The sequence below is a fragment of the Alligator mississippiensis genome, chromosome 2, assembly GCF_030867095.1.
Source record: "Alligator mississippiensis isolate rAllMis1 chromosome 2, rAllMis1, whole genome shotgun sequence".
NCBI classification, from domain to species: domain Eukaryota; kingdom Metazoa; phylum Chordata; order Crocodylia; family Alligatoridae; genus Alligator; species Alligator mississippiensis.
The window spans coordinates 188,788,742-188,809,625 of NC_081825.1; the positions used below are offsets into that span (position 1 = coordinate 188,788,742).

The 20,884-nt window shown below is 46.8% G+C and overlaps 1 protein-coding gene across 2 annotated transcripts in view; it reads left to right on the forward strand.

Annotated features, from left to right (window-relative positions):
• The window catches only part of CD81 (CD81 molecule), a 97,664-nt gene extending 78,132 nt beyond the window's left edge, over positions 1 to 19,532 (forward strand). The window contains exons 5-8 of one of the 2 annotated variants that reach the window (XM_019476857.2): positions 2,460 to 2,567; positions 6,463 to 6,546; positions 7,198 to 7,290; positions 18,828 to 19,532. In XM_019476857.2, the coding sequence (XP_019332402.1) occupies positions 2,460 to 2,567; positions 6,463 to 6,546; positions 7,198 to 7,290; positions 18,828 to 18,866 (324 nt within the window). In that variant the 3' untranslated portion in view covers positions 18,867 to 19,532. Of the gene's footprint in view, positions 1 to 2,459; positions 2,568 to 6,462; positions 6,547 to 7,197; positions 7,291 to 9,249; positions 13,691 to 18,827 lie in introns of those variants that run through there. The other variant, XM_006271192.4, reaches the window with a different exon arrangement.
• The last annotated feature ends 1,352 nt before the right edge of the window (positions 19,533 to 20,884 follow it).

Here is a 20,884-nt window from a genome sequence, read left to right on the forward strand (position 1 = left end):
TCCTACACAAAGTCCCTACTCACTGTTTTGCCAGCTCCCTAAGTCCCCACATACTCACACAAACACATGTGGGTGACCTTGTATAGAGGTCCACTTACATGCCAGCAATTAACATTTCTATCTAGAATATCTCCCTAATGAGCTCTCCCTGCCCTTAGCCTTGCACAGCAATAGGCTTTGTCTTCTGGACAGAGATATAACAGAGGGAGAGAGGATTCCCAGTGGGATTACAGGTTATCAGAATACCACGGTTTCCGTGGAGGAATGAACACACAGTGCTGGTTCCTGTCTTTTGAGTTGTGACCTTCCCTGACCAATGAGTGCCTGGAACATCCATCTTTCTCCTGGCATGGCTTCTCATGGGTTTCCTCAGAACTGGGCCAAGCCTATTGTATTAAAACCTCTAAGGATAGACTGTCCATGCACGAAAACCTGAGCTGTCATGCAGCGAGGAAGAAACCAGACATTAGTATTCTGATCACTTCGACATTGAGGATCTGAAGCAGAGAAGGGAATCTCTTTGTGCTTGGAATCTGCGGGGGAGCCAGAAACTAATTGCTTTATTAAGAAGTTTAATTCAACTAGAAAAGCAGGTGGTAGCCAATTCCATTTCAGAGCTGTTTCAGAGCTTGTTGTGGGTGCAGACACTCAACCATTAATTCACAAGAGAGATGCATTACTTCATCGGTACATTTTCTTGGTGGCTAAATAGGTCCTGTGGCTGGGATGCTGTTACCTAGCAACCTCTGGTGCAAATTAACACTTCTGCGGGAAGGGGGAGGTGTTGTGTATTGTGCAGGTATTACTTCTGGTATCTTTCAGTGTCTAAGATTTAACAAATTTACAAAACTCCAGAAATCCTATTAGGAATTTGCTGTTGTAGGTACCCCGCTGCTGCTACTGGCTCTGCAGGGAAGGCACACACATATGGCAGAAATGAGCACTAGTATAAACGCCCCCAATAAAGATTCAGGGGTTTTTTTCTTTCCAACAGGATGAAAGCAACAGCATCAGCCACTTGTGGCTCGATTAAATGCATTTAATGCAAAGGAGTAGGAATCTGCAGCTGCTGCTTGATTTCTGTGTCTGTTTTTCCTGCCCCCAGGGGGTCTGGTGGACGAAGGTCCCTGCTAACAATGCTGACAACCTGTTTCTGTTCCCTACCCTCACCTATTGATGCCAGTCCTGAATGACATGGGAAGAGAGAAGGGAGGTGATGCTGGGAGAGTCCCAAGCCAAGGCGAGCCCATTCTATGAAAGTGTCTCTTCTGAATGACTCTAACGGTCATTCACACTAATTACTGCCAGTGGTATTGGAGCACTTATCCTCAACCACAGGCAGAAACGAAATTTTATTAGCATTGTTTGACTACCAGGCAAGTTTAGACACTGCTGAATACATTTAATCAGTGCACTTTAGCTTTATTTTAGCGCCATTAACGATATCACCTGGGGGAAAATTATTTCATAATGAAGTAGGTGTGAGGTGCCATTTTATTATGAAATTAGATCCCTGTTTTCAATGTCTGATTTGTCTTAGGTGGAGGAAGGGAGGCAATTCCATCCCTTTTTCTGTTCATAAAAGGTTTGACTTGCAGATAATGGTTTCAAATTCAGTACATTGGGAAGGAAGGTGAGGACAAAAGAACAATTTATTGAAACCCCAGTTCTAATTTTATTTATTTCCTCACCTTCTCCACACTGCGTAGATTGGATCACTGCAGATTACGTTTCCCAAATACTCTGTCCCTCATATCTGTTCACTCATCTTGTATCTCTGCTCTTTTAAGCCTCTCTCCCAAACTCCTGCTTTTTCAGAAGCCATAAGGGAGAGAGTATATAAGATCAACATTCAGGATTCAGCAAACGTGAATATATGGCACAGGCACTGACTGTATGAACTCTCCCATGCTCCCCTGGCTGCTGCATAGAGTTGCTGTGTGTTGGCTGATGCCATGTTCTGGCTCAGGGGGAGCTGCATTTCGATAGCTGATCTGGGAATAACAAATACAGTTGACTTTTTTTTTTTCAAAGCCTTCTACAATATCTAGATGCCCAGGTGCTACAAGCTACTAGGGGACTCTAGTGTCCATATCCTGTAAGTCATTTAGAATATATAGGCCTGTACAGACAGAGTATTCACAAAATATTTAGGAAATATTGGCCCAAAGATTCTAGATGATGAGTGAAGTCTAGCATCTGCCCTTCAGAACATTGTATAGCTGCAGGAATTTTGATCTCAGTAAGGGAGAGGCCCCTACTACTTACCTCTATAAATAAATACATAATATAGCCCAAATCTGAAAGAAACTTCTTATTCAGCTGGGAGTGGCACTGAACGCAGCATGCCTCTTGTTGGGTAGCCTGACAGCACTGTTATTCCTTCCCACATGGGTTTGACAGAGCTCTTTTTAGGTGTATGTCCTCTGTAAGAAGGTTTTTTCTTACCTTTTCTGCAGATTGCCAAAGATGTGAAGCAGTTCTATGACCAAGCATATCATCAAGTGATTCAGGGAGACCCCAATTCAACCAATGGGAAAGCTGTTCTGAAGACCTTCCATGAAACAGTAAGATGAGGAGGGATAGTAACCATGAGGTTGTCCTAGGGCAGGGGTGGGCAACTATTTTGGATGGAGCGGTGCTTGAGTTTTGGCAAGCTGTTGAGGGCCACATGGGTAGCCCTGCCCCTCAACAGGTGCCCCAGCCCCTGGTCACCATCTTTGGACTGGAAGTCCTGCCCCTAAGCCCTGACCTTTGCCACCAGAAGTCCCTCCCCTTGTTCCCAGAAGTACTCCTTTCAGCAAGGGGGTTTGCCATCTCAGAACCAGAAAAATACCAAATGATATTCTAAAAATCAAACATCTACTACAATATTCATTCTATTTCAAAAAATATTTTTGTCCTGATTTACTTGTGTTTGTGTAGTGTACATAGAGGTGATTGCACAGTAGCTTAAAATGAAGTCTTATTCTTGTATATTGTGAGGGGGTATATTGGTGGATAGGTGTAGATTTGTGGGGGGCTATGGGAGTGTGGATATATGTGTATGTGGGGTGTGGGGGAGGGTGTGTGTGTGGGGTTTGTGGGGGTGTTTGTATGTGCGTGGCTATGTGGGGTGTGGGTATGAGGTTTGTGGGAGTCTGTAAGTGTTTGGGCAGGGGTGGCATGTGTGGAGGGGAGAGGGTGGCTGGAGTGTGTGTGTGTGTGTGTGGGGGAGGGTGCATGGGGGTGTGTGCATGCCCACATCCCCTGCCACCAGCAGCAGCACCAGGCTGTGAGGCTCTGAGGTGCTCAAGGCCTGTGGCAGGCGGAGCCCCTACCCAGCACTTCTGCCAGCCTGGGCCTAGCACTCCTACCGTCCCTGGTCCTAGGGCACCAGTGCGGGCCCTGTGCTGCTGCCTGCCCAGATGCTGCCACACTGATCCCTCCGCTGCCTGCCACCGCTGCCCTTCTCCTGCCGCTTCTCTACCTTTCTGCTTGCCGCTGCTGCCGCTTCCCCACCCCACCCCCCGCTGGCTATTCCAGCACCATGCAGTTCCCCAGCTGCATGGCCAGGTCCACACAACAAGGAATCGCGGGGACCGGACCAGGCCTGTTCCTGCGGCATCCTGTGGTCCGGAAATAGGGTGGGAGTGGGGGGACAAGTGGCAGTAGCAGGCGGGAAAGCAGAGAAATGGCGGTGGCAGCAGGAGCAGGTCGGGGAGCGAGTGGCAGTGCGCAGGAATGTAGCAACACCTGGGTGAGAGTACAGGGCCCAGGCTGCCCCTATGGGCCCAGCTGCCCCTACCAACTCGATGGAGCTGGGCTAGGCTGCGCCAGTAGTGAGAGGGGCAGAGCTGGGCCAGCTCTGTAGAGCCCCTGCCAGCCTGAGCCCCACACTCCTGCTGGCTGGCCCTGGCCTCAGGGCATTGGCACAGGCCCCATACTCCTGCCTGGCTGTTGCTGTGCTCGTGCCCACCGCCATTCCCCCCCACCTGCCACCGCTACCACTGCCATTTCCCTGCTTTTCTACCCACCACTGTTGCTTCTCCCCACCCCCAGTCTATCACTCTGGCACCATGTGATTCCTGGCTGCATTGCCAGGACCTCAGGAAGAAGCAGAAACCAGCCTGGCCCCGAGGACTGGGGCGATCACCGTGTTCTTAGCTGAGTTGCACAAGAGCAGGAAACAGCCCCAGGGTCACCAGGCCAGAAGCCTTCCACCAGACTTCCAGTTGGGGGCTGGGGAGGAGGTTGGGGCTTGGCGGGCCTTGCTGCTGTAGCTGCTGGGTCCTGCCGCCAACTCCCCCTGGGTCCTACTAATGCTGCCCCATAGGCCCCCTCCCAGTGCCACCAATGCCAGCCCCAAGCACAGCTGGCCCAGCCCCCACCAGAAAGAGCCCAGTGCAGCCCCAGTCCCAGCCCGCATCTGCAGCCCACCCTCGCCTGCCCTGCCCCACACAGATCTGGGGGCAGATGCCCCCCCCATGCTCTCCGAGGGTGTACGGAGTGTCAGGAGCCACACCACAGCCCCTGGATGAGCCACAGCTCTGTCCTGTGCCCCACCCCTCCCCAGCTGGGCAGCGCCTGCCCCAGCACCAGCCCCACTCCCTCCCTCACTGCAGGGGCCTTAATTTTCGCCTCCCCTCCACGTCCCTTCTCTCTGCCCTCCCCTTCCACCACAATAGACTTACCAGCTGCACACAGCTGTATCGGAAATCAGATTGGTATCAGCCAATATGCCTTCTTAAAAATTGGCTATTGGTATCGGCCCCCCAAAATCTCTCTAAGTTCACCCCTGTTTTTTTCTTGATGGTTGGCCAGTTAAAGTTTGAATAAAACAGGGAGGAAAAGAGCGACCATCATATTACAATTGTTAAATTGCCTGGCTTCTCTTTTTAGATTTGTCTAGGTGTGAAAACTTGTGTTTCTCTGCAGCCCCAGCAATTATAGGTCAATTACTGGTGATGGGTCCTGAGTGGTCAAACAGGATGCTTAGAGGCATTGGTTACCAGACCAATTGGTTATCCTGTCTTCAGGTATTTGTTTAACTGTGGGGCAAATTTGCAGTAGCTTGCACCGGTGATGGTCTGTTTACAAAACCGCGGACATACATTGAATGATTGAGACATTTGTAATACCTTAAACATTGGATGCCTGTTTTGAAAAATGTGTGTGTGTCCCATACAGGACATCTTTCCTGTATCTTTTACAGGTTTCTCTTGAGATGCATATTTAGTCTTTTATCTTCTTTAGTTGCTAGTTCAACTGAAATGCATATGTAGTTTCCTTGCCTTCACTGGCTCAGCCTTTTCTTTGGCTTCCTTAGCTTGGAAATACTCATGTGATGAGTGTGTCAGGTCTCTAACAACAATTTTAACCATTACTTCTATTATTTTATGTCATGGGTCTGGTATTGGGTACCTCAGGCTCTAATGTTTCATAGTATCATAGTACTTAGGGTTGGAAGGGACCTAAACAGATCATCAGGTCCAAGCCCCTGCCCCGGGCAGGAATGGGTTCTGGGATCATATCGCCCCAGCCAAATATCTGTCTCGATGCCTAATGGGTTACAAGCCATTAGTGGAGTTTGATTTTCTTGTGGCAGTCTTGTTACCACAACCCAGTTTTGCCCAAGCCATTGTCTTGCATTTTTGTGCAAGGGACACTGTCCAAGCTTTCAAAGTTTTCATATGCAGTACCCATGGGTCAGGAAATTCGGCACCAGGGAGAATACCACTACCCTCCCCTGCTGCCAGATTTCCAAGTCCCACACGGCAGATCAGACCTGGGCCACACCCCCTTCCCTCTGCACAGTGGGTTTGGGGCTGGAGCATGCCCTCTCCCCTCACATGGCTGGATTAGGCCCAGGTCATACCACCTTTTCCTTCCACCCTCTCTTTACTTGCAGGGCTAGGTTGGGGCTAGGCCATAAGTGGCTGGATTAGGACTGGACTGCCCCTTTCCCTTCTCTGCACAGCTGGATCTGTGCCTGCTGCAGGGGCCAGATCTGGACCACTAGTCAGATCTGGCTTATGGACAGATCAGGCACTACTGAGCAAAAAGACTGAGTACCATTAGACTAGATCATTTAGAAGGAGCCCTATAAAATCTGGCCCACACCAAGATGAAGTCATTTTTGTTATTTTTCTGCATCCCAGGATTCAGGTAAGTGCAATGGAATGGAAGTTCAGCTCAGATGAATTCTTCTCAAAGTGTCCTCTGCTGAGTAGGAAACAGGCTCTGGCTGTGAATCTTCCAGGTTGGGAATGAACATCTGGGATTATTATATTCAGTGACTATCCTGCATGTAAATCAGAAGTTTAATTTGGAGGCTGGATTCACTCTATACAAGCCAAACTGATTCCTGTGACATTAGAAAACATCCAGCAAGAACGGGCTGGGTCCAATGAGTTAATTATCTCCGAACCTCCTTAGACAAATATCTGCATCTTGCTAACACTGTGTTTTTACTATGTGCAGCTGGATTGCTGTGGTGCAAATCTTCAGGAAAGCACATTCACCCAGTTTCTCAGGGATGACATATGCCCAAAGAAGGATAACATGGTAAGGCCTGCTTCTCTCCTTGGTATGATGTTGGGTGAGTGCAGTTTCACAGAGTCCCTCTATACTTTTGTGACACCCAGAAACTCGCCCCATTAGGCTGAAGGGGTTACGCTATCTCCTTAGTGAAGTCAACCCATTCACAACAAAGGGGAAGACAGTAGCAGGGCTTCAGGCAACTACCCCTTCCTTGTCTGCTAGCCGGGAGAGGGCAAGTAAGTGGGAATAGTGAAGGAGTGGAGCTCAGGAATTCCTTTCCTCAGCACTGGGAATCCTTCCAGAAGTAGAGGGGCTATTTAGGAATGCAAGCATCTGCCAAAGAAAGGCAGAGCCTGGGTCCCTACTTGCTGAAATGCTCTTGCACTCCAGGGTCAGGAAGACTTCAGCTGGATGTTCCTTAAGATTTCACTGTGGGTGTACTGAATATGCCCATCCCTGCCGCTTCCTGTCCAGTCTGAGGTGCTGTAAGATAGCATGGGATGAAATCAATTGGAGTTCAGTCACTGACTTCATCCAGGACCATGTTTCATGGTCTAAGCATATGGGGGGAGTAGCCAGAAATCCCACATTCTGCTGCTTTCTATATAATGTTTTGCAGTGCATAGTTAGAGATGAGGCTGGCTGACGCGCATTCTCCCACTCTTTGTACAACAGATGTACAGCAACTGTCACCAGAAAATTGATGAGCTCTTCTCTGGGAAGTTGTACCTGATTGGTATTGCTGCCATTGTGGTAGCTGTAATCATGGTAAGTGAGAAATGTGATGTGGCATACTAGAGTTCAGGGGCAGGGGATTCGGTTTTAAAAATACTAAATAACTTTTTTGTGCCAGTAAGCAAGCACTGGGTGACTTCAGGCATGGTGCAGGCAGGGGGTTAAACAGCTGACCCCACAGAAATGCAGAGGAGTTTCCCAGTACTGACCTGCAGCTTCTATTTCCCTTCGCCCAAGCCAGGTTACTGTTTAGTCCAGGTTGGGAGAGAGCAAACTCTTCCTTTCCCACATCTGTGCTAGTGCACCTCAGCTCTATGCCCTCTGAGGCATGCGTCTGTGCTAAGCTGAATGGTGGCTCTGTGATAGAGCAATCCTGAGACAAAGGCAAGAGGTATACAAGATTAACTTTGTAAACAAAACTACTTTTAAAATCAAGTTTCTACTTGCAAGGAAATGTACCATAATCTTCTGAGCCACCTTGCCCAGCATCGAAACCGTTGTAGTTCTTGGATTGGAGAATACTGACCCATAAGGTTTCCAGCTGGAAGGAGTTAGCTTTCTTTCCCATAGTGTACTCTCCAGTGAGCTAACCAGTAACATACTGCATCTTTCCTCATCTCTGTGCCTGTTGTGCTTGGACTGGGCTGGGCAATAGGGCTGTGCGAAACAGCAGCATTCCACTTAGACTTCCGTTTCGATGCAACAGTGTTTCATTTTGAGTTTCATTTAGTTTTGAAATCACTGTTCTGTTCCGTTTCATCAAAACGGTTTCGCTGTTTCAACGCTGTTTCAAAGTTTCACCCATAAGCTATAATGGGGAAGCACGAAACAGCCTATAGCTTTGTCATTTCTTGCTTGATTCCGATTAAACTTGCCCTGTCTGAGGGCATAAAGTCTGCCATGTTTCAAGGAGATTAGGTGTAGGGGTTTCTAGGAAACTACACCTCAAGCTGCTGACGAGCAGGAGGTGGGGAGCAGGAGCAGCATCCTGTGATCCAGCAGGCAGATCAGGGGCCTGCATCCTCAGGAGGAGTCTGGTAGAGCCCCTGCAGCCCTCCTGGCAATGCAGGCAGGCCCCTGATCTGCCTGTCGGATGACAGGATGCTGCTCCTGCTACCTGAGACTCCTCCACCAGCCAGGTTGAGTTTCCCAGCACTGGGAATGGAGCCCAGCAGAGGGAAGTGCCTCCTGCCACCGGACTCAGCTCTCAGTGGCTTGCAGCCCTGTGAAACTCAGCCCAGTAACAGGAGGTGGAGCGCAGCACTGGCTCTGCCTGCCTTCCACCATTGGGCTCAGACCCATGGGGCTGGTGGAACCGATTGGAGCACAGCCCAGCAGTGGGAGGTGGGCAGAGATGGCACTGTGCTACAATAGGCTCCACCAGCCCCACAGAGCGCAGCCCGGCAGTGGGAGGTGTCGAGACATGGAGCCACATGAGGCTGCTGAGCCGCTTGGAGCACAGCACTGGCTCTGCCTGCCTCCCACCACCTGGCTGGCTGTTTCAAAACTCAAAACGTTTCAAAACGTTCTGACTGGCCTTGTTTCATTTCAAGGCTGTTTCAAAGCCCTTCATTTCAATTTTGCTGTTTCAAGCTCAAAACGAGTCAAAACAGCATCAAAACAAAACAGCCAGCGAAACTTCGCACAGCCCTACCAGGAAATAATATAACTTGCCTTTCCTCATCCATTCCAGTTCCCATTTTCATGAGCGCTCAGCTGTCTGATGCAATAAAGACACCAAAAGTACGGCTCCATTTAAAAACAAACAAACAAGTGGGGGCAGGCGTAGATGTGCAGAAAAAGGGTAGATGATGTGTAGAAGATGAAGGGTAGATGTGTCCTCAGCCTGGAGGGAAGGGAGACCCAGGAGACCCAGGAGGAGCATAGTGGAGTATTCTGGATGGAAAGAGAAGACAGCAGGTGGGAAGAACGTGAGGTCATCAAGACGTTTATAAATCGGAGCCTTACCAGTGATCTTGTCTCCCCACACAGATCTTTGAAATGATTCTGAGCATGGTATTGTGCTGCGGCATAAGGAACAGCTCCGTGTACTGAGAAGTGGAGAGCTGCAGGGGGAGGGGTGGGGATGATGGCGCTAAAGGATCCCCAAGTGCCACCACATGACCAGGAGACATTTCAACAAAAGACAAAACCATGTATATAACTACTTCCAATATTACCGTACAGTACTTATCATTTTTACTTTTTTTTTTTTTTTTTTAAATAAATAAAACCTTCCCGTATCCTTGTGGCTGAGTTAGTTACACATCAGTTTTGTGTGGTAGTAAAAATTACTGTACCAGCAAGTCTGGCCCTTTACCCTTCATGTTATTTTGGCAATGGTGCTGGTATAGAAGAGGAACAGAGCAGACGGCTCCCTAGTTTGTTGTGAAGATGATGGACACCTTTGCCTTGTTTTTTTTTCTTTAAATGCTAATGTTTATAGTAATTGGAAACTGAAGCAGGGTTGTTGCTCTTCTCATTTCCCACTCCCCCTCCCACCAGCCCAACCCCTGGCATTTCTTAGCTGCTTACAGGAAAATTTGATTTGCTGTTGCAAACTGATAGATGTGAGAGGCAAGGGTATAGCCTGATAGCTGAGATGCATCACAAAGGGACAGGGTGGAGATAGATCGCTCCTGTGAGGCCCATTTGTTTTGCTAGGTACACAGGTGACTTGTTAAGCAAAGAGTTATAATTTTAAGCTATTAACATTTCTTTTTCTCCCCAGGAGGTTGTAACTCTTTTAAATAAACAAATTGACTCGTTCATTTTGGGCTGAAAGTGTCTCACAGGGTCACAACCTGGGAGTGAGTCCATAGGGCTAAACTCTTCAAATTCCAGAAGTGACTGAATGCTTCTTTGTAGTCCGATTGCATGGAGTGGCAGGAGGAGGGGGTAACTTCCACTCAGGTGCTGTGTTCATACTTTAAATGAACGCTTATGTACGTATGATACTTTGAAAAGGATAAAAAAAAGAATAAAGCTCTAGGGTCTGGGCTATAAAAATCCTCCACAAAGCTTCAGCAAGATGATTCGAGGGGTTCTCCATTTATTTCAGAACTAATTTTTATATTTTCATCATAGTTCTGTTTGCACCATTTTGCTTACTCATTGTCCTTTTGTAACTATGCTGTCATTCTCCCAGAAAAATACCACAGCCTGATAGTTGAAATACATAAATAAATAAAGGTTATTTTAAAAATCCTTTTTTAAACTGACATGAAGCATTGGAAACCAACTCCTCCAAGACGGGAAATGCAGGATTTAAGGAGGCATTGGTTTAAATGCTGTTGTGCCCTCTTGTGCTTTGGTTCAAACCCAAGCTAGATGTTCCCAACCAAATGTGTGTGGCCTTTATTGTATGCCAGTCTATCTAGCTAACAGGAGAGCTGTTGCCATGTACATAGAGGGGAAAGGGTGCCCCAAATTCTGTGTAATAAAGCTAGTATGTGTCTCTAAAAGATGCTCTATATGTATAGATATATAGATATATATTTTTAAGTAAAGCTTTTCCCTTACCCCTTTTGGCACTTGAGCTGGAAACTTTAGTATCTCTCAGCTATTGACTGAGCAAAAAGCAGAGTTACTCATCCCCCAGTCTGATTATGATGTGAGATTTTTACATACAGGCATGCTTCCAGCACCCTTCTGTTCCCTGGATTGTGCTTCGTTTTAAACTTGCAAATCCGAATTGGGGGGAAGAGAACTGTGTTCTTCCCAGGCTAATACACACCCTTTGAATGTGCTACTAATATAAACAATGAAGGACTCCTACAATGAGGCAACTTGATCAATTCAGCTTCTTTTTCCCTCCCCCTTCTTTCCCCTTCTTGCCTTCATAGCATGTAGGGGCTTTCAAAATATTGATATATTAAGTTGTGCTAGTTCACAATCCAGGGAGAAGGTGTTTCAAACAGAGCCTTGATTGATTGGGCATTGGACAAGATGTAATTGAGCCTTAGAAATAGCCTTAAAGCAACACTGCCCTGAATGTCTATTTTGCATGCTTTGAAAACAAAAACAGGTTGTGCACCAGGTTCCCCCCATTCCCCTACCCCCAGTGTAGATTTTGCAGGTTATCTCCTTGATACGTGGCTATATGTATACTGTTATGCATCAACCAAGCATGTGTTTACATATGTGTACATCAGGGTTGTTAGCATACAGAATGGATGTGTAACTTGCCACCTTTTTGTCGACTGTTGATAAATGTGTATAAATATGCATTAAGCATTTCAGTTGTTTTTTCCCCTATATACCATATATTTGGATATTGTTCAGTATTCAGCTGATACCACGTACATAGCCAAAGCTCTGCTTGAAGATTCACTGGGTCTTTCTGCAAAGAAATATAGTTCAAGCATGTTCTCGACTGTTATCACTTTAAAGTACTGGAACTGCCCTTTGCTCTAGCAGGCGGGAGGAGGTGACTATGGAGGGTTATAGCCCAAGAAGTATCTTTGGTCAGCACTATTCTGGGCTCACTGGATTTTGTCATGCCAAAACAGAGTAACAGAGGGTAACTGGTCAGCTCTATAATTTCAGGGGTGACCCATGAATTGTCATCTACCTGTGCAGCCTCCCACCAGAGAGAACAGGTCCAATGCGGCTGCAATGAGAGGAAGGGCATCTCTTAATAGAGAGGCACCCGGGGGGGGCACAGAAAAAGGCTGAGAGATAAATTTCACTGGGTGATGTTAATAATTTGGTTGTTTCCCTTCACATTGTTAAAGGTATTCCTGTGTCTTCTAGCTTGCTGGGGGGGGTGAGAGCAGGCAGAGGGGCAGATGAGAAAGGAAAGGAGATAGATGTAGCAGCTTTCATGCTTAAGAATGGCCGAAGAGTTGAGAAATGGCTAAAGCAGCTGATTTGATATTCTCTGTCTCAACTGCTGTTAAGGTGCATATGAGTAGGATGATGTGAGAGGAAACAGGATCTAAAGTTTAGATGAGGTGGAGAGAGAAGAAGATTGTAGCACTTACACTTCCTCTGAGACATGCTTCTGTCTCTGTGGCTAGGGACAGAAATTAGACATAAACCAGTACAAGTGATTGGAAACTGGTTCAAATCGGTAACACACGGAAGTTGAGTGCTCATAAACCGCTTTCAAAATAGCCAAAACCAGTTTAAGATAAACGTGGATGGATGTAGTATCAGACTTAACTGATTTAGATCAAATTGCTTTATTGAACTGCTGTCCCAGATCCCTATGTGTATACACACACAGATCTGAGACCTGGTCCTGGAAACACCTGAGAGATGACAGAAGGGCTTTGCAGTACTAGGCTTTAGTCCATAAATACTCAACCTGTAGGAAAGTTCATCCTAGAGAAAATAACAACTAAGAAAGAGTCATAAGGTAAGGAAGGGGAGTGAGGCCCCATTTCAATGGGGAGGCCAAGAGTAGTGAATTACCCAGGGCTGGGCTTAAGGACCGTGGTGGAAGGTCAAACAGAGCTGCTGCCAGCTGAACTGAATGCTTGAATCCTTTCATACTGTGTGGAGCATGCCACAAAGCTGTATTTAACTTCTTTCTTTCTGCCTTTTGTGTTTGTTTGTTTTTTTAAGAAAAGAAGAAAAAAAATCCAATTTTAATAAATGTTTCTCATAGCACGCATAGTGTGACCAACCTCTGCCATTTACAACCAGTTAACCTTAATGCCAGGATGTTTCATCAACCAGGCTTTGACAGCATAGGCCAAAGCAGCCTCTGGGGCGATGGAGGAGGGAAGAGAAAAAATTAGATGTTGTGCGTGGGCCATTGGAATGGGCCTAAGGTAAAGCAAATATTGCTCACCAGGGGCAATGGCTGCTGCAGCAGGGTGTGCCTGGAGAGGAGGGGCAGCAGTGGGGGAGCAAATGCCAAGAGGTTGTGGGGGTGGGGGTGGGGGGACTAAAATTCAGAGACCTGTGGTGACTAAACCAAATTTGTGCTAAAAAGCAGTTGAAACTGTCCCAAAGAGCCCCTTTTTTCTAACCTACTGGGACAGCTTTCTGATCTGTCAGGTTGGCCCAGTCGTTGAATGATGCTGCCACCCTGAAGCTTCAGAGGAAGCCCCTGCTCTGCATGAGAGGGACTGGCATGCAGTGATGTGATCCCACAACTGCCCTTCCCTCCCTGCCCTGCCCCACGTATTGACCTGGGCAGTACAGGTGTGCCAGGTTGGCTCCAGGGCTCCAGACCAATGCCTTTGAGGAAACAGGGAGAGAGTGTCAAAGAGACTGAGGTGCGACTGTTTGGGGGAGAAGGGAGGAAGGCAGTGGAATGCAAACAGCCCCTCGCCATGGCTGTGCCTACGCTAAGAGATCATGCCCATCTGTTGTCTTCTTGCTTGTTTACCTGAATGTTAACAGTTTGACATAATGACTTTTAAAAAAAATAGTATTTAAAAACAATAAAAAATAAAGAAAACCCAAATCTTTGCTTGCAGATTTGTTTCACTGTTGTCAAAGCTTTTGTTTCTTTCTAAAGATGATGGATCCCGTCTGTGAATAAAGAGGGTATTACAGTTGTCATTCATTTTGAATGCCAGAGCCAAGAGACGATGGCCTCCTTAAATGCCCCTTGATGCCATCCTTTACATGTGATGCTTCTCACTCCAGAACATCTTGGTAGTGGTGCTCTGTTTTAGTCCCAGAAGCAGGTAAAGTGATTCCTGAGGCATGAAGAATTTTTGTGGGTGATCTCTTTTATTGGAGTAACTGCATGATTGGGATAGACTCAGACATGCTTTGGAGTATCACACTGCCTTTTCTCAGCTCTCTTTTGAACCCTATGAAAATTATTCCTGTGATGGCTTTTTTGGGGAGGGAGGGGGCAGGTATAACCTGACTTTGCAGTGCCTAAACTCTGGGCAAGTGTGTGATTGAGAGAAATAAACTGGCAAGGGGTAGTGGTTTGTTTCAATCTGGCATCCAATCTGTGTGCAGAACAAGCACAATAGATGGATCCAGGTAGTATCTCAGGAAATAAACCTCCTACTTCCATGCAGTCCCCAAACATGGTTCTGCTTAACTTACTCTCCTCTTAAACACCAACAAGTACAGTTTATTGACCTGTTTACATCTGGGTTAAGATACTCTAAACCCATGGTAATAGGTGCCCAGCATCCTAAAGAGGCCTGTTTTTTTCTTTTTCCGGGAATTGTTGGCCATCCACCCTTTGAGCTGCATGCCAAGTGGGGCACTGTCAGTCGTGAATTACTCTCGGGACATACTACAGCCCTATTGTGTTCCTGTATGCTTAGCCACAATGGGAAAGGCCTTACAATAGGAGAGACCCCGTCTTGTATGGGAGCTACGATAGTGATTTACATTTCTTTGAAAGCTCTTCCAACCATAGGAACCTAAACAAAAGAAACTGAAGTCACTTATGCCTTTATAATGGACTTTTGAGAATGGAAGTTTTCATGAGAACTTCTTTCTTGGTCAAATTTGGGGATTTCATAAAAAAAAAGAGTTCTTTCAAACCAAAATTCGAGAGACAAGGGGGGCTAAGAGTGCTCTGAAACCCTCATGGCTCAGCAAAGGCATTCGAGAATGCCTGAGGGCCAAAAGGGAGGCGTACACCTGGTGGAAGGGAGGGGCTATCACCAAGGAGGAATACTCCTCTTTGGCCTGTGAGTGTAGGAGGGCCATTAGGAAGGCCAAGGCAGGGGTGCAGCTCAGGCTAGTGACCAGGATTAAGGGCAACAAAAAGTCCTTCTTCAAATACATTGGGAGTAAGAAGAGGGCACCAGGTAACGTAGGGCCTCTGCTAGACTTAAATGGTAATCTTGTGGCTATGCCAGATGAGAGAGCCAAAATTTTGAACAAGTTCTTTGCCTCTGTTTTCTTGGACAGGGACCAGGACAGCTCTCCCACCACAGGTAGGGGCACAGTTGGATGGGTCAGAAATTGACTGATGGGGCGCACCCAGAGAGTGGTGGTGGACGGGTCATACTCGACCTGGTGCGATGTGAATAGTGGGGTCCCCTAGGCCTTTGTCCTGGGGCCTACACTGCTCAACATCTTCATCAGCAACTTGGACGAGGGGGTGGAAAACACGTTGTCCAAGTTTGCCGACGACACTAAGATGTGGGGAGAGGTAGGCACACTCAAAGGGAGAGAGAGGCTGCAATTAGATTTAGACAGACTACAGAAGTGGGCGGATGGTAATAGGATGGGGTTCAACGTAGACAAATGCAGGGTGCTGTACCTTGGGAGAAGGAATCCACAGCACACATACAAGCTGGGGAGCTCCCCTCTTGTGAGCACAGGGGCGGAAAGGGATCTTGGAGTCATTATTGACTCCAAGATGAACATGAGCCACCAATGCCAGACCGCAGCCGGCAAAGCCAACCGCACCTTGTCGTGCATCCAAAGATGCATCTCAAGCTGGTTCAGAGAGGTGATACTCCCTTTCTACGTGACATTGGTCAGGCCAAAATTGGAGTACTGTGTCCAGTTCTGGGCACCGCACTTTAAGAAGGATGTGGCCTGCCTTGAGAGGGTTCAGAGGAGGGCCACCTGCTTGGTTGGAGGGCATCAGGGCAGGCCCTATGAGAGGCTGAGGGACCTGAACCTGTTCAGCCTCAGCAAACAGAGGCTGAGGGGGGATTTGGTGGCTGCCTACAAACTCATTAGGGGAGATCAGCAGCAATTAGGAAGGGTCCTATTCCCCCCAGCAGTACCTGGGGTGATGAGGAACAATGGCCAGAAGCTGCTGGAGAATAGGTTCAGGTTAGAGATTAGGAGGCACTATTTCACTGTCAGGGTAGCTAGGATCTGGAACCAACTTCCTAGGGAAGTGGTCCTCACTCCTACCTTGGGTAAATTCAAAAAGAATTTGGATGAATACCTGTCTGGGGTCATGTGATCCCAGCGTGTGCTCCTGCCAGTGGGGAGGGTCAGACTAGATGATCTGTTCAGGTCCCTTCTGACCCTAAACTACTATGAAACTATGAAAATTTGGGGGCTTTTCTTTAGAACTGCCTCCCCCAGAAACAAATGATAATTGCATGTTTTTAAATAAAACCTTGGGTTTTTTTAACCAGCTCTACTTCATAACCTATATCACTGTTACTGATGTCATAAGACAGCAAAAAAAACCCCTACCTCTTCCCAGCAAAGAACATTTCAGGGTCAGCAAGGGATTTCTAAATGGTGTAAGTCTGTTTCCCTATTGAGAGGCAATTTAATAAGCTATATGTGGAAAAGCGAATAATATTAGTGCAGAAGGAAGAGGATAATATGAACCAGCTCTCCCATTCCAAACAGTTCTCTATGGCTGAACTCTGTGTGTGGAGCACATTCACCTGCTACAGCATTTTACCCATCTGCTGCCTTACAAAGAAGCAACTTCTGGTTACCAGAAATGAACAGAGCAGGTGGCAAGAAAGCAGACAACTGCCTTTGCTGAAGGCGAATGGGGCCCGGTAGTGCCACCATCCAGTTCTTTGTACACATAACTACCAAATCCAACTACAAACTGAAAGTTGAGGAACAAAAGTATGAGACATTACACTGTGGCCAGATCTAAATTCTGTTGCACTGGTAGCAATATCAAATAAAGCCACTGAGTTCCATGAGGTTGGTGTGGATTTACACTGGTGTTGCTGCGTTCAGGATTTAGCCTTGCAAATTGGAGAGGCCATTCATTTGGCACACTTTGGTGTATTTACATGTAAGTTTACAGTTGTGTAAGTCATTGGTTTGATTTTGGACCTCAGAGTCAAAGTTGTCACTGGCTGAGGCTTCTATTAGAGATCCCTGTGAAATAGGCAAGCCCTCAGCCTAAGTTCATACCTGGCAGATACATTTGCATCACCATAAGGTACTTCTTTGCTTGCTAACCTCTTGCTGTTCACCTTCCTTGCAAGAAGGCAAAATGCCAAAGCCATGAGGGTAGAGGGAAGAAACCTAGAAAACAGGAAGGAAAGATATTTGGCCTACCTCCAGCATTTAGTGAAAGCACCCTAGAAGGATCAAAGTGCCAAGGAGCCAGGGTGCTACTGTTGTCAGCAAGGAAGGATTTGTTACTGAAGTGAGCAGACAGGGTGTCTAAGCAGCAGTGAATCTAAGGTGGGAGAGAGTCAAAGTACCTCCCACACTCTGTCAAGCCTGTCCGCATTGAACCAATTTAGTCCTGTATCTTCCAAACCTTTCTAGGACTTATGGCTGTGAAGAACACCGTACAAACATCTCCTCAGTTAACCCACACCGGGTGAATGCTACATGCGGTGCTAAGGCTGATCACTGCTTGGGGAAGAGGATAATATAAGTATCCATTACTTTGAAGGCAGGGTAGAGATGCATTTTTAACTAAACCAGAGAGAGAGAGAAGTTTTTGAGAGAAAGAGATGACTTCATCCAGTGCCTTGAAAAGACATGGCTGGATCTGGTCTACCCACATTAAATTCAAGCCCTAGGAAACCTTAGAACAGATAAACCAGCTTTGGCATTTGCAAAGACTTAACCTTGGGTAAATCTACCTTGCAATCTAATGGAGTGACCACAGCTCAACTAGGCTGTGATCTAATGGAGTAATCACAGCTCAACTAGTTCAAGCTAGCTTTGAACTACCTTGCTCTAGTACCAAACTCAGTGGCATGGGTGACCAAAGCTCAAGGCAGGGCTGCTTTACCTGGTAACTCAGTGAAGTATGTTCCTGTGAACCTACCAGCGCTCCTCTGGAATTCTCTATCTTCCCAGTGAAAAATAGTTCAACTAAAAGTTCACTTTTGTCTGCATTTTTCTTTTTTGGGGGGAGTAGGGGGAGGAAAGGGAAGGCTCTGTCAAAAAATCAGAGAAAATCTTGATTCTTTTTTAGTTGGGGATCATTTGGTTTTGTGTTTTTATGCAAAGTCCTGCCGCCCCAAAATTAGGGAATGAGAAGCAAATGAACCTTTTATTAAAAGTTTTCACCAGAAAAAGGGGGAGGAGGGGGAGTTGATTTTTTTTAATAGGTTTTGATTTGGGTCCTTTGACAAAGACCTGAAGTTTTGGTGAAAACTGACTTTTTTTTGCCTGAAAACTTCCATTTTATTGAAAAAGCCATTCTAAATTATTAAACAAAAAACCCACCCCTGCACCTTTTTAATTTAAAAATGTTTGAAAGTACAATGCTATATTGGTGCTGGTGCATATTTTCTTCTTGTAGGCAGGACCTTTGACTTTGGAACATCCTTTTGAATGAGGCAAGAAAGATCATTTTCCTCATTAGCCTTAGAACTAAAAGCATACCGCTCCTCTTGCGCTCAGCCTTTATTCCACAACAATCAGCAGGGGAGCAAGGACAGGGATCTCTCTCGGACAGCCAGAAAACAAAGTCCAAAGCAGCTATAATCCACTGGTCAAGCACATGTGTCCCATTCTATGCCTGATCTGCAAAAGTTATGGGGCTGTTATAGCTCCCACCCATGGAGTTAGGCTGGTTAGGCTCCAGCTGTAGAGATTTATGTGTCCAGTTCCAGAGGAGGCCCTTGGATTAATTCCTGGTGTCAGCCAATGGTGATTGTTGCCAATCCACACAGGGCAGAGGGAAGCAGCTAGTTAATTAGATTTTGTTTGTTCTGCTTCATTTTTAGGAGGCCCTTGGGACATACAGTGATGGGTACCAGACATGAGGTCAGGTTTTCAGCCTGGAAGAAGCTGCCTGTGTTTGCAGGGGTTTCACCCCCAGTAGCCAGGGCCTTGCAGCCATAGTTCTCTACATTTTCCACACCCGATCAGGAGGACCCCAGAATTCCTTTCCCATTCAGCAGATTCTGTGTGAGACTCTACCTTCCATTTACTGAAAAGGGAAAGAATAGGGTGGCTGTGACTTCCTGTTACTAATGTGCAAGCACCCCTTATTCGTTCCCTAGAGAAAAGGAAGCACTGTTGTTTTCTCTCTTTGAGAGCTATGGCTTCAAGGCGCTTGTACATGTGATAACGGGTTTGTGTACACATGACGAAAATTGCCCTTTTGTGTAACTTAATGGTGTCACACTTTATACGTATGCGAGTTTTTTGCAATTTAAATGAGTTTCATTTTCATAAGCTAAACCCCACCCCAATGTAGTTTAGTTTGCAACAGCGCAACTTGGAATGGTGCAGCCATTAATCTGTCATGTGTCGATTCACTGAATGATGTATAGCGAGCCCCTTCGTCCATCGAATGTTGCTACAATGTTTGTGTAGTGAGCCCCTTGTCCGCCAAGTGTCGCTGCAATTTGCGTGTAATGGTATTTGTGTGTAATGAATGTTTTAGGATGCCAGGTGTAGCTGCAGAACCCAACATAAATCTATCTTCTGCTGACCTCTTCTTCTTATTTTATTAAATAAAGAATTCAAAGAAAATAATCTGTGCTTGTCCTCTCTTATTTCACTTGGTGTGGTGGGTGTCCTAAAGGGCCCCAGGGTGTGTTGGCAGGGGTTGCAGATTGGGGTGATTTCAGGCTCTTTTGGAGATCAATCAGTGTGTGTTGTATCTGCTCCCGTCTGTATTATTGGGGATAATGCAGTGTGTGGTGTACCCTGAGCCCCTCAGCACAATTAGAGAAATACTGCACAGCAAAGCGTGCTATTGAATGCTGGTCGCCTAACTTGGGGTTTATGCTGTGAGTGGTGTCATGAAACCACTCAATGGAATAAAAATGACCTGTGCTGGCAAAAGGTGTATCCTGCTCCTTTAGTTCAGGGTTCAGGGTTACTGCACAGAATTAATAATTGATCGCCTGCTTTATGTGGGCTGCTGAGCATGGTTTTATTAAAAGCAGTAAGCAGTCACCCAGTCTCAGGATGGAGGATACTAGCCTGCAGGCATCATAGAATTTTTTTTTGGTGTGCAGCCCCTGCTCCCTGAAGCCGACCTGCAGTTCCAGGAGGGTGGACACTTTTCCTCGTTTGCCCTGGTGACTGAGGTTTGAGGCACAAATCAGACCCGAAGCTTGTGCCTGCCCCACACCAGGGAGAGGGCAGGCATGCTCCTGGGCAGGCAGTCGTTTGGTCTGCCAGGGGCCCCCAGAAGCAGTGTCTTGACACATGGGTCACTGTGTAGCCTGTTGTGCCATTCATTGACAGGGATTTTTTGGGGTGCAGGGACAGTGCAGTGGGGCTTTCCCCATGGCTGCTGTGCCATGCCTGGTGTAAAGAAACCTGACCCTGGTAGGCAAACATGCCGCTGACTGGCACCAAAAATTGCAACAGGGTGGGTGAGGGCTGGCCAAGTTGGGTGGGTTCTGCTCTGAGCATTTAAGACCTAATAGGAGTTGAATGGGTCCCCAGAGTTCCCTTGCTGTCTGGACAGCTGTCCAGCTGTCTGTCTTTGCAACAACAGGGGAGGTGAGGTGAGGTCTGGCTCTGTTTGGTGTATTCTGCTCTGAGCATTTAACATCTAATAGGAGTTAATGGGTTCCCAAAATTCACATCACATTGAAAACTGGGTGTAGGGAGATTTGGGACATTTATGCCTGCAAGATTACTTGGTGGTTCTGGCACCTTGATGTCTGGCCTAGCCCTTGATGTGCTAATAGGATCTATTCAAAAAGAGCATGGGGACCTTTTACACCCACATTTCTTCTGCTGGGTTGGGGGTGTTTGCTGGGGTGAGACTTTGTAGAGGGTCTGTTCATTGTTCTACTAAGTCAGGGGCGGGCAATTA